The 16,405-nt window shown below is 43.0% G+C and overlaps 1 protein-coding gene across 1 annotated transcript; it reads left to right on the forward strand.

The window, feature by feature from the left end:
* The first annotated feature begins 242 nt into the window (after nt 1-242).
* Nucleotides 243-13,606, forward strand: LOC125532727. Its single transcript, XM_048696672.1, has 11 exons — nt 243-284; nt 350-568; nt 656-751; nt 1,612-1,761; nt 2,033-2,603; nt 9,660-9,774; nt 9,892-9,966; nt 10,846-10,927; nt 11,029-11,854; nt 11,938-12,070; nt 13,302-13,606. Exons 1-5 carry the CDS (start codon nt 243-245, stop codon nt 2,582-2,584), a joined length of 1,059 nt encoding a protein of 352 aa, XP_048552629.1. The 3' UTR covers nt 2,585-2,603; nt 9,660-9,774; nt 9,892-9,966; nt 10,846-10,927; nt 11,029-11,854; nt 11,938-12,070; nt 13,302-13,606.
* Nucleotides 13,607-16,405: the final 2,799 nt, after the last annotated feature.

Consider the following 16,405-nt stretch of genomic DNA (forward strand, 5'->3'; position numbering starts at 1 on the left):
AGCGTCGAGTTCTCCGTGTTCGCTATCGATTCGCTTTGTAGCTAAACATGCATAGAATCCAAACAAAAGCATGTAGAGGATAAAATCCACGTAATACCAAGGACGGAGCTCCCATGTAGCTATTGAAATTAAGTTTTGTAGTATGAGGTATCTAAATGCAGATAAGCAAATTTGAGACGTGATCAATCAATCATTGTCCACGGACCTTTGAAGGGTCAATCGTAGATGCTCTTACTGTGGATATGGCACGCGAGGACAAAAGGGCATTCGATGAAAATGGAAACGTGACCGCTACACGTCATAGGAGTATCGTTTTCACAGTGCAAGGCCGCGAAGTGAAAAGAATTAGGGTGAGGCGCGGGCCCCACCGCCAAGGAGGCAACCGAGCACATGCCGCCTTCGTTTCCTCCCCAAGCCGCAAAGCCCAGTTCGCGGGGCACGCACGCTCTCCTCCCACTCATTGTCGCCGCTCACCAGGCGCGCCCTCTCCCGGGACGCAGCCCCGCGGGAGCACGGCGCCGTCCGCCCGCGCGCGCCACCTCCCCGGCATTGCGAGGGAACCGCCCAGGTGCGAGCAGATCGTCCTCTCCCCGGTCGCGTCAGCCGCTCTCTCCTTCCCTCGCCCGCTTCTCACGCCCCTCCCTTGTCCCCGCAGGAGCACGCACGCCGCGGCCCCGTCTCGGTCCGCCCCGCCCCCTTGGTCCCTGCTTCAGCGCCGGTTGGACCCCGCGAGCAAGCCGCGAGTGCCAGGGTTAGTTCATCTGTCTCCACGCTCGCCTCGTCCCGTTTGGGTTCACTTTTTGCTCCGCGAGCAGCATTTGGATTTGCTCCTCATGTGCGGCGCGTCGATTTGCCGATGCATTTAGCGGGTTTCCTGCTGTGGGGTTTAAGATAAAATTGAATCTCGATTCTGAGTTCGCGACTTCATGGGGGGACGAGGAGATATCTGGACGCGTGCACGTAGATAGGATCACGGGAGCGAAGTACAGTGAGTGATTGACAAAAAACTACCAGTTTGGGGGTTTGCGTCTCACAGAACTACCACTTTTTTAAAAGTGGCCGAAAACTATCAAAAAAACGTAAAAACGTGACTAAAAACTACCAGGTTGACTGAATGGTGGTTTTGACCGTTTTAACCACGATTCTGACATGAGTGGCCCACGTGCCAGGCTAGCGGCCCGCCTAACGGCTAACGGCGCGCACGCGGGGCCGTTAGAGCCGCTCGTCGGTCGCACCTGATCGGGACCAGGTCATAACCTGGCCGACCGGGCCGCTCGTCCCCACCAGCTCTCTCACTCTCCCCCGAGCTCACTCAACTCCTCTCTGCTCTCCTCTGCTTCTGTTTCTTCTTCTCGTGCTCCGGCGACGCCGTGACCATGCCGTCGTGGCCGAATAGCAACAAGACGTCGGATGACGATGACGAGTACATGACCGAGTTCAGCAGCATGCAGATGGAGTACTTTGTAAGTCATCTCAGTCTATCCTCTCCCTCTCCTGTCTGTTCTGTTCTAGGGTTAGGGTAGGGTTAGGGTTTGAAGATATTTGAGATTTTTCCATTTAAGTTGATATATGTGAGTTGTTCTTGATATAGATATGCTTTTGCTTTTGCAGCAAACTCCTGACACTGTGATAGACCCTAGTTTCTGTGGGCTTGTGACTGAATCTGACAGAAGGTGCATCCTGCACAGGCAGAGGGCGGGCACGTTTGTGGCATTTGAAGGCACTGACACTGGCAGGAGATTCATAGGATGTGCTACTGAGGTAATGAACCAAGTTGGTGTGGATTTGATTAGTTTGAATTTCTGCTGTGTAGTGGAAACAGAGTGTTTAGTTGTTGTTATTCTGAATTTTCCTTAAGTCTGAAAACATTGGTATGTCTGAATACTTTACTTGTAGTAAAGAGCACTGGAAACATGTCTGAATACTGTACTTGTAGTATAGAACTAACTAGCTAGTGTAGCTTATATCATTATTGTTTATGATTTGTTATTCTGAATTTGCTTGTTCACTGTAAAATTAAATTGATTTTCAGGATGGTGTGAACTGTGGTGTTCTGGAGTGGGTAGATGCCCCCTGGCCTGTAATTCTGCAAAGGCGCTTAAGCAAGCTCTGGGATATGTATCATGAGCAGAACCTTGGTAGAGCCCAGGATAATGAGGCTCATGGGATAGAGGTTGCAAAACTGCAGAAGGAGCTTGATTCTCTGGCCAATCAGTATAGCCAGCTGGTGGATGATGTGTCCAAGTTGTTTGATTATCAGGATGGAATCAAATCTCATGACATGGATTGCACAAGCCAGGCAATCAATGAACTGGAGGAGAAGAAGAAGCAACTTGAGGAGCAGGCAAAGATTGAGCTTCAAATGGAGAAGCTTAAGCTCAAGAAAGAACAAAGGTGCATCCTTCAGAGTCAAGCTGATATAATCCAAAACACAAGGAAGGCCATGAAGGAGCTAGAGGTGGAGAAAGATCTCCTTAAAGAAGAGAAGAAGAAGCTGGAGAATGTCATTGCTGAGCTCCTTAAGGTTGGTCATGGGTGCAAGGAAAAGCTGGACAAGATAAAGGAAGTTGTGATGGAGGAGTGAAGTGGCAACTCTCTGGATGGTAAGTATATATGAGGCCTATATATATAATTGGCCTAGGAATGATCAGTCTGATGCAAATATGCCCTGATCTACTTATGAACTACCTTTGAACTACCTAAGAACTGTAATGGGTTCAGATCATTTTGGTTGGTGTGGGGGTGGTGTTTGCCCTGATCTGTACTGCCCAAATATTATCCTGATGCTGAGAACTGGTGCTAAGTTAAGTTAAGAACTAAATTATCTAAGTCTGATGTAGTTTATTTGTGTGTGTTGTATCATAAGTTCTTGCTGAGATATGTTTACTTCATAAATTGCTTCATCACAGGTTCAGACAAATTCAGAGAAGTTTGGAAGACATCTAGTCTTCCATAGATAGCATTTAGTCTTACATAGATAGGACATGGACACTGAAATTGTTCAAAGACACTTAAACTGACAGAACTGAATCTCACTGAGATTGCAAACACCCTGATAAACTGACAGAACTAAACTGACATAACTGAATCTCACATAGATCTGGCGATAACTGAATCTGAAACTTACTGTTTCAGATTGTTAGGCCCCTGCCCTGCTATGCGACCTGACCGTCGCACCTCTTGCTTGACTTGAGTGGTAGGTGGCAGCTCTGGCACCTCCTCTTCGTCTCCATCGATGACGATGATGGGAGGAGGACGTCGGCGAGCCAGCAGTGCTGGTGGGGCGATGATCTGCAGGTCTTCGTCGGCATTGCCCATAGTAGTTGGAGTTGCAGCTTGTGCTGGAGGGATATAGCGGTGGGCTGCCCACCGTTCCCTCTGCCCAGCATCGCCGGAGTCCGCCTCCTTCATTGCCCACAGCAACATTTCGATGGGCATGATACCCTTACCTGGGGTTGCATAGCGCTGGTCCATGCACTGCTTCTCCTCAGTCATCGCCTTCTTCCTCACCTCTTCTGATGCATCCACGAGCCCCTTTGCGCTGCTGTATCTCATGGCAATCTTCATGTAGTCGAGGAAGAGTTCTTCGTCGCCGTGAGCCGACCCAAAAAGCATGGCAACCCAGCCCTTGCCGGTGGGGAAGGGGTTCAGCCATGGGTCTGGCGTAGAGGAAGAACCAGCCATGGATGTAGGTGGAGTGAGGTTTCCGAGAGAGAGGTAGAGTGAGCAGAGATAGAGTGAGCTATTGGGCTACTTAAATGTTGGAGTGGAGGAAGTGCGGTGGAGTGTGACAGTGGGGAAGTGGTAGATTGAGTGATGAGAAATGGTGGTAGTTGTGTTGCAATTAAAGTCTTTGTTGAAACCCAGCAACTTGGAACTTGTGTGCTCAAACAGTGGAGTAGTTGATGGTCAAACAGTGGAGTATTTCAAAAATTAGAGTGACCAAAAAATCACATTTCAGCAAAGCCCAAGTATAGAAACATTCAGATAAATGCAGATAGATGGATTCAGGCATAAGTTCAGACTTAAAAATATTGTGCCATGGATACATTTCTTAGAAAATAAGCATAGTCTTTATCATAGATTTTCCAACAACCCAAACATAGATAGTTCAGAAAATAAGCATAGTCTTTAACATGAGTACTCTCTTTAACATAGATTCAGGCAGCCACATTGCATCGTCTTCATCAAGGTTGGTGCATCTCCTGAACTGCATCCTTCACTGCAATCATGAAGTTCAGAAAGTTCAGAAGAAGACAAGATTCAAAGCAAGACTAAGAACAAGATTCAGGGCAATATTGAGCACACGACAAGCAGATTCAGAAACACCACAATTTAGTCAGAAACTACCGCGTAGAACTAATCCCAATCCTGTCTTCCTTCTGCTGCAGCCAGGATCTGAGTCCATCTCTTCCTTGTTGCTTGGAATCGATGGAAAGAAGCCCTGTCTCTGGCCCACCAGATGATTAGTTCATCTGTGATGTTGGTTCCTTCTGGGAACACCTCCTTGAACTGCTTCACGTCATTCTGGTTGCGTTCCGCCATAATCATGGCAGCAATCCTCTGGCGTCGCTCCTGTGCCTGTGCTCGACGGTTGGCCCTCCTTTTAGCCCTCCTTTCAGCCCTCCTTTCAGCCCTAGCAACCTCGTCTTGTTCATCAACTACCTCTCCTAACTGTGGATCCATCAGTGGCGGCTAGGTTTTGGTCAAGGGGAATGAGGCGCAAGGATCCAGTGGTTTCTGGTGGCCTCTCTTATGTACATAGTGTGGCAGGCTTGGTGGGTTAGTTAGGTCCAACACGGAAGCCCACCATCAGGCCCATGGTACACCACAAATTTGATACAAGTATAGTGAGGTTTGGTCAGGTTCACCCAAATTCAGACATACTCATGCAGAAAAGTATAGACGGTTCAAAACAAAGAAAAACAGGTTCTAAACTAATTCAAACAGGTTCAAAGAGAGAAGTTCTACCTTTTTATAGTGTCAGTTACCACTGGCATAGAAATAACCCCTCAATTTGCTGCTTGCAAACCTCTTCCTTTTGTTACCAGCCAAAACCTCTGAAGTTGCAGCAACAGATCTTGGTGCACTGAATTCCTTGCCTCTTCCTCCACCTGTAGGCCTACCCCTTTTTGCAGCAGGAGCTGGTGCTGATGCAGCAGCAGCTGGTGCTCTTGCACTAGGGGCTGGTGCTCTTGGAGTTTGTATTGGAGCAGATGGAGCAGGTGCATAGACTGCCCTGTTTTCCTACATTAAAGGTCCAACTTAACTTAGATTAGACTATGTAAAAGGAAACATTGCTCTGATGCTTGATAATTACCTGGTGTTTGTTTTTCCTCATTTGCAGTTTAGGCCTAAGAGTCTTATTGCAACTTGTATACTTGTGTCCTTCCAACCCACAATTTCCACAGGTAATTGTTCCCATCCTACTGGTGTCTCTTGGGGCAGGAACTTCAAACTCTCCTTTCCTCCTTGCAGTCTGTTTTCTGCCTGCCTTTTCTTTGAACACAGGAGGTTCAATGTCTGGAGTGTTTGTGTGAGGCCAGAAATCTGGACCAGGAACATGGTATATAATTTCTTTGTATGTCTCCAAATAAAGTGGCTTCTTGAAAAAGTCATTGACATAGTCCTCAGGATGCAGCTTTTGCTTTGTCAGTACAGATATGCCATGACTGCAAGGTACACCAGTCATGCTCCATCTCTTGCAGTCACATGTATACCCTTCCATGTCCACACAATACTGTTTTTCTTTGCTAGTAACTTGCCAAATTGTTGGACCTGCTCTGTCAGCCTGACAATACTTGGCATACTGCTTGTTCTCTTCTAAAATCTCTGAGTAGGTTGGTGTGATTGTCCACCTGCTAATCTGTAACTTCTTCCTAATTTGTTGCCTCTTGATCATTTGCTTGGTCCTAATCCCTTCAAACATTGTCCTTATTGGTTTGGCCCTAACATCCAGTATCATCTTGTTGAAGACTTCACTTAGATTGTTCACAACTAAATCTGTTTTGCAAGTATGATCCATAGCAAACCTAGCCCAAGTAGAGACCTCAATTTTTTTGAGCCATTTCCAAGCATCCTCAGACTGTGCTTTCAGCTCTGCCATGCCTAGTTCATGCCCATGTTTAGTGTAGGAGTAGCTAGCCTTGTCAATACACTTCTTTAGTTCCTGGCCTCTAAATCCAGCAGATTGAAAATTTGCATATATGTGCCTAAGGCAATACCTTTGAGGTGAATCAGGGAATACCTCATTTATTGCCTTAAGCAAGCCCTGCACATTCACAAATTATTAATACAACTGAAAAAAGTAATAACATAAATTGCTCAATGAAATTCTTCCCAACCTTTTGCCTATCAGACATGATAGTGTATGTTCCAAATTTGTTGCCACTGCCAATGCAACATCTCAATTGAGTTAAAAACCAATTCCAATTTTCACCATCTTCCTTGTCAACCACACCAAAAGCTATAGGATAAATATTGTTGTTTCCATCCCTTCCTGTGTCTGCAAGAATTTGTTGTCCAGTGATTAACTTGATGAAGCATCCATCAAGACCTATAAATGGTCTACAGCCATTAAGGAAACCTTCCTTTGAAGCTGCTAAACAATAGAACATATACTTGAATCTAGGAGTAGGTGCTGGGTTCTCTAGATCTTCAAATGTTGTTACTATACACCTGCTACCTGGGTTTGTGTCAAGAACTGCTTGAAGATAATCCCTGAGCCTCAAGTACTGCTTCTTCTGGTCACCTTGAACTACATCAACAGCCTTCCTCCTTGCCCTATATGCCACACTTCTTGATACATCCACTGAAAACTTAGTCTTGGTCTTCTTAATTAATGCATCCACATGAGATCTAATGTCTTCTCTCAATGCTGCCTCCACTGACCTTGACATCCACTTAGTAGTAACCTTCATGGACTCTGCACATGCTCCACAAGTGTGCAACATATCACACTTCTTGATGCATAATGTTTTTTCATGAGCTAACTTAGAGGCACATATATAAAAATCACATCCCTGGGTGGCTCTCTCTGAGCACCAAACAATAATCCTATCTGGGGCATTTTTGTGGTATTGAAAATTTCTCAAAGTCCTAATGTGAAAATCCCTAAGTGCATCTCTGAACTCATACACAGTGGTGAAGCACAAGCCCTTACAAAACTGTTCTACTGGTCCTTGAAGTTTGTGATCATACCATATCCTGTCTTTCAACTTCTTATTCCTTCTCTTCCTACCACTTGGTAGTTTATAGGATCCTTCAGGCTCATCTTCTTCATCACTGATGCCATAGTCACCAGGGAAACATTTTTCATCTGCTTCAGGGAACCAATCTGCTTTCTCCATTTTCTCAATCTCATGGTGGGATCTACTAGTTGGACCAGGTTTTCTCACTACCTTCAGTTTCTGTACCACTGCTGTATCTTGTTTTGCAGCTTCATCTTAAAAGGAATACTCTGACTGAAAATCCACATTGTTCCCATCTGAACTTGAATTTGCAGCTTCATCATCAGAAACAAATTCAGACACATCAGTATCACCTTCAAAATGGTTAAGGTTAGCCTCTCTCTGCACCATGCTTTTCTTCAGCTCTTTCTTTCTGTCCATGCTTATATCCACCACCTTAGTGCAACTTTGTTGAGTGTTAATGCAATGTTCAGCAAAATAACTATCTCTGTTCTCGTCTGCATTACATTCCTCAAGAGCTCCCACTACTCTTATGTTCAGAAACTTTTCATTATGAGAGTGTGCCAACATCTGCTGCACATCATCTTCACAACATATTTTATCTAAACCTTCTAATCCTTTCTCCTCATCAAATACATAGTGCATATAATCATCAGCCACAAAGCCCTCACTCCCAATAAGAGAAAGCATTGTCAAATATGATATGTCTAACTGGTATAAATTTTGAACCACAGATTCTCTGGCATTGAAATGGAACCAAATTGACCACTTTGGGTCATCAATTCTGAAAATTATAAAATGAAATACCTTTATTAACTGAATACAGGATTACTGAACCTAAGTAGGCACAATATTGAGTTTCTGTCAAACTGCTTTTTTCAGTTTCTTACACAACAAAGTATGCGCAATACTAACAATTTCCAAGATGACCATAACTGAATCTAACCATGCAAAAAACTAGCTTAAATTACCGATTCTCTGAATCTCTGAATCTCACAACCATGCAAAAAACTAGGCCGTACCTGCCGCCGCCAGCAGAACGAGGAAGCTTCCGCTGACCTTGAGCTCTGCTTCTTGTCGTCGACGGTGGTCGCGCCAGCGCCGACCAATCCAACCTCTGCTGCACGCCGGCAGCGGAAGGATTAGATTCGGACTGAGAAGGCTGCTGTGCCGCGCTGCCGCCTGGAGGTATGCCTGAATCGCCGCCGGAGTTTGCATCCACAGCCGCCATGGCTGCCAACGGCTAGAACTAGGAGCTCGGGGGAGAGTGAGAGAGCTGGTGGGGACGAGCGGCCCGGTCGGCCAGGTTATGACCTGGTCCCGACCAGGTGCGGCCGACGAGCGGCTCTAACGGCCCCCCGCGCGCGCCGTTAGCCGTTAGGCGGGCCGCCAGCCTGGCACGTGGGCCACTCACGTCAGAATCGCGGTTAAAATGGTCTAAACCACCATTCAGTCAACCTGGTAGTTTTTAGTCACGTTTTTACGTTTTTTTGGTAGTTTTCGGTCACTTTTAAAAAAGTGGTAGTTCTGTGGGACGCGAACCCCTAAAGTGCTAGTTTTTTGTCAATCACTCAAGTACAGTAGATACTCTAGTTCTTCATATTTTGCTTAATTAGATCAGTAAGCGTGGTAAGAATCGAGCCAGAACAGAAACGCCAGCGATTTCTTTTGCAATTAGCCGCCTGAAGTCCGTATCCTTGGCAGAATTGGTCCACTCCAATCTCTGTTCTCCCAGGAACAGAGAGCCCGAACAGAGGCTTCAGAGATTCGTGTGATGGGGAACGTGATTTGATGGATTCTTGTCATTTATTCCGCAGCGGTGTAGGTACCACGACTATTTTTTGAGCTTGCTTATGTGTGGCCACTTGCTGAATCTTGTGGGGAAGGGAAGGGGATGGATGTGTGTGGGCGTGGTCTTTCTTGTGCCCTGGGGTCCGTTGCTTTTCCTCCTTCGTGCAGGAGGTGGCCTCCCTGATGAATCCCTGCCTGCATTTATGATTCTTCATGGTATTTTTTGTTTGTGTCATCTGATTTGATGTAAAGCTGCATTCCTAGCATGCAGCATTACAAGACTTCTTATCATATACGAAAACAGTGGGGTGACTTGTGAATTTTGTGATGGATGGATGTTTCATGGGCATCCTGTGTCCGACTCACCTGCTCTTCTTCGGCTTTAGGGAGGGGTTCCCGTAACTGCTGCTGCTGTTACTGCTTTCTCCTTTGGGTTTTCTGGGTTTGTTATGATAGTGTGTTGTTCCTTTTTGGAGACTACCGTAACACATCACAACTGGCATTATCCCGAGTCTCTTGGCTAGATGGTAGGGAGAATGCTTGTATGTCGAGCTTCTTCAGTTGTACTGTGTGATGTTGACTGAACCAGAATGGGCTTGCTAGCTTATTACTCATTCTTATACCTTGAGCTAAGAATTACCTACTTCAAGCTGACTGCTGTTTCTTCTTTTTCTTCAGGAGTTCAGGGTGTACTTCTGAGTGGAGCGTGTTACTTCTGATTGAGTTGAGTTTCGTCCGCTGTATTACTGCTGTAACTTCACAGCAGCAAAGAAACAGCGTCATGGTTGAGAAGGTATCCAGTTTAAGTCCCTGTTTGAGCAGTTTGCTTCTAGAACTTTTGATTGATCATTTACATGCAAGTATGATTAAACTTTATCAGGTTCTGTAATGACAAATTAACTTGTTACAGGGATATGTACTGAGTAATGACTATGCTTCAGTTCTTGGTCATATGTATTCTGCTTAGAAGGCTATCACTCGCAAGGTAAACATAGAGTTACTGTTTCTATCGTGTGCAAAATACATCCAGCTCCTATACTGTCATTCATTCCCTATGTGTGTTGACTGGCAAACTTTCTAGAGTCTCCGTATCTTTAAGTTTGGTCCTTATATTTAAAAGTTCTAAAATCAGAGAACTACAGAGATAAGCAAAAAGAAACTCCCCCAATAGGGATGATTGATAGTCATTACTGGTTCGTCCTCATGCTTTGTTGGAAGCACAGACAAGTTTTGAACATCTCTATTAATCAATCTTCGGATCTGTTGTACAGCATAAACAAGCCATTAGACTTGAAGCCTTGAACATCTAGTTACAATCTAATGTGAAAGATCTGTTTGTCACAAAACTGAATTTGCCCATTTGTGGAGTTAAAGTAGTGCATTGTAGGTTTGGGATATACTCCGTCCCAAAATAAGTGTCTCAACTTTAGTACAAAGTTGAGACATTTATTTTGGGACGGAGGGAGTAGCATTTTTGTTCAAATGCCTTTAAGGAATTAGATGTCAAATCATTATTTTAAGCCCTTAATTGTGAGTAAAGTTAAACACGGTTAGCTGGCTTGAGTGAGTGTTGAGTCTTTTTTTGTTTATTCTATCTATATGAAATCAAATAGAGTTTCATATTTTCTTATTTCTGCTTTAATATGGGCCGATTATAAACTGATATAGATGTCGTTCTTGATCAAACTCATGCTGCTGTGTAGTGTCTTTTCTTTTTAACTATGTTAAAAAAGAAGTATTCATTGTACTTCTGGCCTTAGCATTCATTTTGGGGGTTTTACTATTTATTCTCAGATGTTATGGCTTTTGTTTATGACTTTTTATTTACTGTCACGCTAAGCAAGGTTGCTGTTTGTTCCTACAGCTTCCTTTGATCTCATTACTTAGAATCACCACCTCCTCTTCTGTATCCCGACGCAGGGTTGACCGTGGGTGTCTAATACAAGGTAGTATGCTCCCTGGACTTCCTCACTTCTGTTCTTTTTGTTTGCATTGTACCAAACTGTAAACTGTACTTAAAAAATCCTTTTCTTTTTCTCATTGCTAGATGGCTGCTCCGCCAAATGCATTTTCGAGCGAGTTACAGAAGTGGATCTACAACCGTTCTGTAGGCTCTATATTTTTCATCACTATCGGACCAAAAGCATCTGCAATTAATGCACTTATAGCTCTTATGAACAAAGTAGAGACTGTTCCTGCAGAAAAAAGAGCTGCGGAGTTAGACCTCCGAGGACAAAATTGCACAGGCGTTGTAGTGGAGGAGGCAGATGATCATCTTAAGATCTTAACATGTGCCCATCTTATGCAACACGTATTCAAGAGTTCAGAACCCCTTTCGCTTAAAGATGCTTGTTCGCTTTTTTCTGTAAGAGTGTTGTGTGATCATTACGAGCAGAGCTTCCGCGGGCAAAGCAGGATAAGAGCAAGAGTTTATGCACCAGCTTCCATGATTGGCATCGATTGCGAGAAAGACCTGCTTCTTCTTCATGTATACCGACCAGATATTAAGAATTTGGGCAGAAGATGTACCAACAGTCATCAGGGCTTGATTCTTAGTCCAACTCCTCCAGAAGCTTTCGACAAGTGCGCAATGATTTCATGGCCTCCTGGCCTACCTCGAACAGCTGTTGAAGGATCAATTTCTCACCCTTCAAGAACAGTCCGTGACTTGGAACTTGTGAACACTGTTGGATACACAATGAACCTCACTCAAGTAGTAATAGCAAGTGAAAAAGGAAGCTCAGGTGCTCCGTTGTTAGATGGTAATGGGAGAATAATTGGATTGTTGCATGGCGGTTTTGGAGGGCAGTTTACATACTTTATCTCCCATGCTGATATCGGATGTTTTCTGAGGCGACATCACGTGGTACATGGTATGTTATCACATATGTTTTTTTACTTGTTTGTGTTGTTACTATTTGTAAATATGCCTTACGAAAGCATAAATAACATGCAGGGATATGAGGTGTTATTTGATCATCCTACAGCCCTTGTTCCCACCCGATCTCTTGTTGTTATCCCATCCACAATTGCTGCTCGAACTGCTGTTAAACAACAGAGTCAGGTTCATTAGTGCTGCTCTGTTACCGGTAAGGAACCAACCATAGCATGATGTTGCTAGAGTTTGTTTGTTCTTGATGTTAATATCTGGTGTGGAACAGTAAGAATGGATTGATTGTATGGTTTTCTGCTTCAGATTACTTTCTGTTATTGTAGTTGTGAAAACTGATAGTAATTCAAAATTTGCCTCAAAATGCCATTCAGAATACTGTGATTTATTCTGCGCAAAATGCCATTCATAATTTACTTCTGGTCCGGGGAAGGGGAACCTTGGCGCAGTGGTAAAGCTGCTGCCTTGTGACCATGAGGTCACAGGTTCAAGTCCTGAAAACAGCCTCTTACAGAAATGTAGGGAAAGGCTGCGTACAATAGACCCAAAGTGGTCAGACCCTTCCCCGGACCCTGCGCAAGCGGGAGCTACATGCACCGGGCTGCCCTTTTTTTTTACTTCCTGTCTATGCAAGCCTCAAAATGTGATATGGAATACCATAGTTTACTCTCTTGTCCCCTCACCTTAGAGTTTAGTTTCCTTTTCGTGGTCTGTGCTAGTAAATGGTGATTCCTATCCTGGTTAAAGTAATACGGAGTGCTCTGTGATCAGTTATTCTAACTAGATGCTGGGGCGCGTCCAGTTGTTTTTATGACCTAAGTTGATCTGTGTAAATAATAAATCTATGAACAGCAAAATCAGCTGCAACCACTTGTAAAATATAACGGGAGTATGGGATACAGCCAGAGTTATTCCTTTCCTTCTTTTAAGCTTCCTCCTGACCAGAGCAGCACAGAAACCCAACACACCATACAAGTGGCCCTAGATATGACCAAATTGCCTACGCGTGGTGACATAGCTCAGCGTACGCAACGTGGTGCCCAGTAGGTGCACAATCAACACCACTTGGACAGCCCAGTTAACGCCCTTGTTCGGTCCTTAATTGTTTTAATTTGCTCTTTTTGTACGTTGTGAGTTGGTGGACTTGTGAAGAACAATTTACAAGAATGTGGTAACCGTCTGAAGTATTGTACTGTACATCCTAAGGATGTGAATGATACCTTTTGTTGTGGACGAACTGTATGAACACTTGGCTGCAGATGGTTTATCCATTCACTTATTTAGTTAGAAATTTGATAGGAATGGGAAAACAGTGTAAGATACTAAGATCAAAGGTTAATTGTCAATTTTCTTTGTCCATCGACGTAATCTGCTGTTGATTTAAATTTCAGTTGAATTCCAGTCTGTCATTTAACCTTGTTTTATTGTAGTTTATGTGACAGCAATGTCGATTCAACTGCTGCGTTACGAAGTGCTGATTACAAATGGAGAGACTACGCGACAACTCTGTACTGAAATCGGCAAACACTTGTTGTTCCATCTCTTAGGCTTTATCACAGTTCCCCCGCCCAAAAGAAGTCTTCATCAGAGTTGAGAATTTTTGAGGTCTACCAGCTGAAAACAATCTGTGAGCATACACTATGTGATGTTGCTCTCTGGTCTAAAATGTAAACTCAGTACTGCCTCTCTGTTCCCAGCAAACTTGGGCATCAATGTTATTTCGCTTCAGATCTGATTTCCTGCAGAGTGCAGTTCTTTTTGCTGATTTTCATCCGAATAACATATGTGTTGGTACTGACTTGCTTCTTGGAATGAACTAGTATCTTCATAAGATTGTTGAGTTCGTTCGAAGATTGTTGCACACAAATTAGTGCCAGCAGCAGGGAGCTGATGCTGAATACCAAGTGTGCTGTTCAAGCTGATCCGCCACGTAGGCCATGTTCAACAAGAATGTATACCTGCAGCTTTCTGAACCATATTTTTTGGCAGAACACGTATATTGTTGTACGGAGTATCTTGAAAAACTGCAACCGCTGAGTGAGGCGTACTGGAGCTTGGGCTTCAGAGCTGTGTTTTCTTTATTTTATTTTTTCAAAATTCCCGTTTTGAAGTGTCAAAATATAAAATCCATATGTATATATGGATGTATTCTATGTGTGCATAGATTTATTTTCATGATGGAATGATTTAAGATGTGAGCTAAAAATAATTGTGTGGATTTTAGTCTCTATAAACAGTGATGTGCTGAAGTGACACGAATTTAATTTTTTAGCTTACATCTTAAATAATTTCATCTTAAAAATTATACACATGTAGAATACTTCCTCTGTTCCCAAATATAAGTCTTTTTAAATATTTCAAATGGAATACAACATACGGATGTATGTAGAATATTTTAGAGTGTAGATTCACTCATTTTGCTCCGTATATAGTCACTTGTTGGAATCTCTAAAAAGACTTGTACTATGTATTTGGAAACGGAGAGAGTACATTAGTATGTTGGTGCAACTGTCTTTGGGATTTTTAAAAATTAAAAAAATATCTTTTGTTTTTTTTTCCAAAAAACAAGTTCTATGGAGCCAGAGCTCCAAACAAACTTTTCAGCAATAGTGTCTTATACTCGCTCCGTTTCAAATTACTCGTTGCAGAAATGGATGTATCTAGAACTAAAATACATCTAGATACATCCATACATGCGACAAATAATTTAGAACGGAAGGAGTATTAGGGAAGCGCTAGGGATAGGAAGTGTTTCCCTTACCTACACGGCTACAATATCAGCAAGATGGTGAGAACAGACGAGGGGCTTCACAATGAGCGTAGACGTGCAGATGTATTCACATGCAAGGAGGGACGTTGCTGCATGGCATTCGGCTGTGCACCATAGTTTAATGATGGATTAGTCTAAGGCGTCGGATCATACAGGATATGGGTGGCGGCCAGTATAGCATCTCTGATGGAAATAATTACACAGTCGACAGTATATCTTTGTACATAGGCTGTTGAAGACTAGCCAGATTTGTTTGTACTCCCTCCGTTCCTAAATACTCTCTCTGTTCCTAAATATTTGTCTTTCTAAAGATTTCAACAAATGACTACATATGGAGCAAAATGAGTGAATCCACATTCTAAAATATGTTTATATACATCCGTATGTGATAGTCCATTTGAAATCTCTAAAAAAACAAATATTTAGGAACGGAGGGAGTATAAGTTTTTTAGAGATTCTAAGAAGTGACTACATGCGGAGTAAAATGAGTGAATCTACACTTTAAAATATGTCTACATACATCCGTATGTTGTTGTCCATTTAAAATGTCTAAAAAGACTTACATTTAGGAACGGAGGGAGTAGATGTGAGTGATGTATGCAGCAAAGGATAATTTCATCCAAATGTATCACAATTATATTTATTAATCCAAAATGGAATTAATTATAGTGCACATAAATCACTCTTCTTTTTTGTTTAAACATGTTATGGTCAGAACATCATGGATGATATTTTCGTCTTGACTCCAAAAGTCCAAACCACATTTATCGCGATCATCTTTAGTAATCCAAAATAACTAGTATTATGTTACACATAAATCATTTTCTTTACACTATCAAAACACGACACGCGCAGGCAACGGAGGAGGAACGCACATGTACCACTTCTCCTCTCAAGTTCCAATAGCATATGAAAGAGAAACCCTTATAAAGTTGTCTCAACTCTTCTCCATAGCTGGTATTGTATTAAATTTGCCACCGTGTCATGACACCTAGGCCCATATATAATTCAACAAAGGACACCGACCCCGCAAGTGGTGAAGGTAAGTGGGAAAATAGCAGAAAGGGGAGTAAGGGGATGAGATGCTGAGCATAAAGTGGAAGAAACATCTGGGCGGCGGCATGCGTAACATGCTCTAGAACCAATAGTGCATGCACGTTCATTAGATTTTGGAAAAACAATACTGGTAGATTTAGACCTGGTTGAAAACTAACCACATTTTGAACAGTTTGATTCTGGTAAATATGAAATATGAATCTGCCCTGCTATAGGAAATAATATAATTTGAAGAACATTGTTGTCTCCCAATCTCATTTGAATTCAGTTTGCAAGGGAAAAAATTCGAGACAGATGTAGGCACAAGTGATGCCAACGACTTGACCAACCGGGGAGGTGGACACTGTATCGAGCTGAAAAACCTTGTTCCTGGCAGGTTGGGACGAGAGTACGTCAATGGTGTATCATGTTTTTATACCTGCAATTGCGTGACTTTTAGGACCCCCCTGCACGTACCATTTTTCCCAAGTAGACCATGCATGTAATATAACTACTGAATATTTTAGGACGCCGACAAGTCCTGAACATTCGGGATTCAGCTGTGGCAAATTGAACGTTTTTCATGACAATTTATATACGTTAGGGATGACAAGTTTAGTTGGTAAGCATGGCAATTTCACCCTCGGTTTGTTTTTTGCCAAGTACTCCCTCCGTAAATTAATATAAGAACTTTTAGATTACTACTTTACTGATCTAAACGCTCTTATA

The sequence above is a fragment of the Triticum urartu genome, chromosome 1 (assembly GCF_003073215.2).
Source record: "Triticum urartu cultivar G1812 chromosome 1, Tu2.1, whole genome shotgun sequence".
Classification (NCBI taxonomy): domain Eukaryota; kingdom Viridiplantae; phylum Streptophyta; class Magnoliopsida; order Poales; family Poaceae; genus Triticum; species Triticum urartu.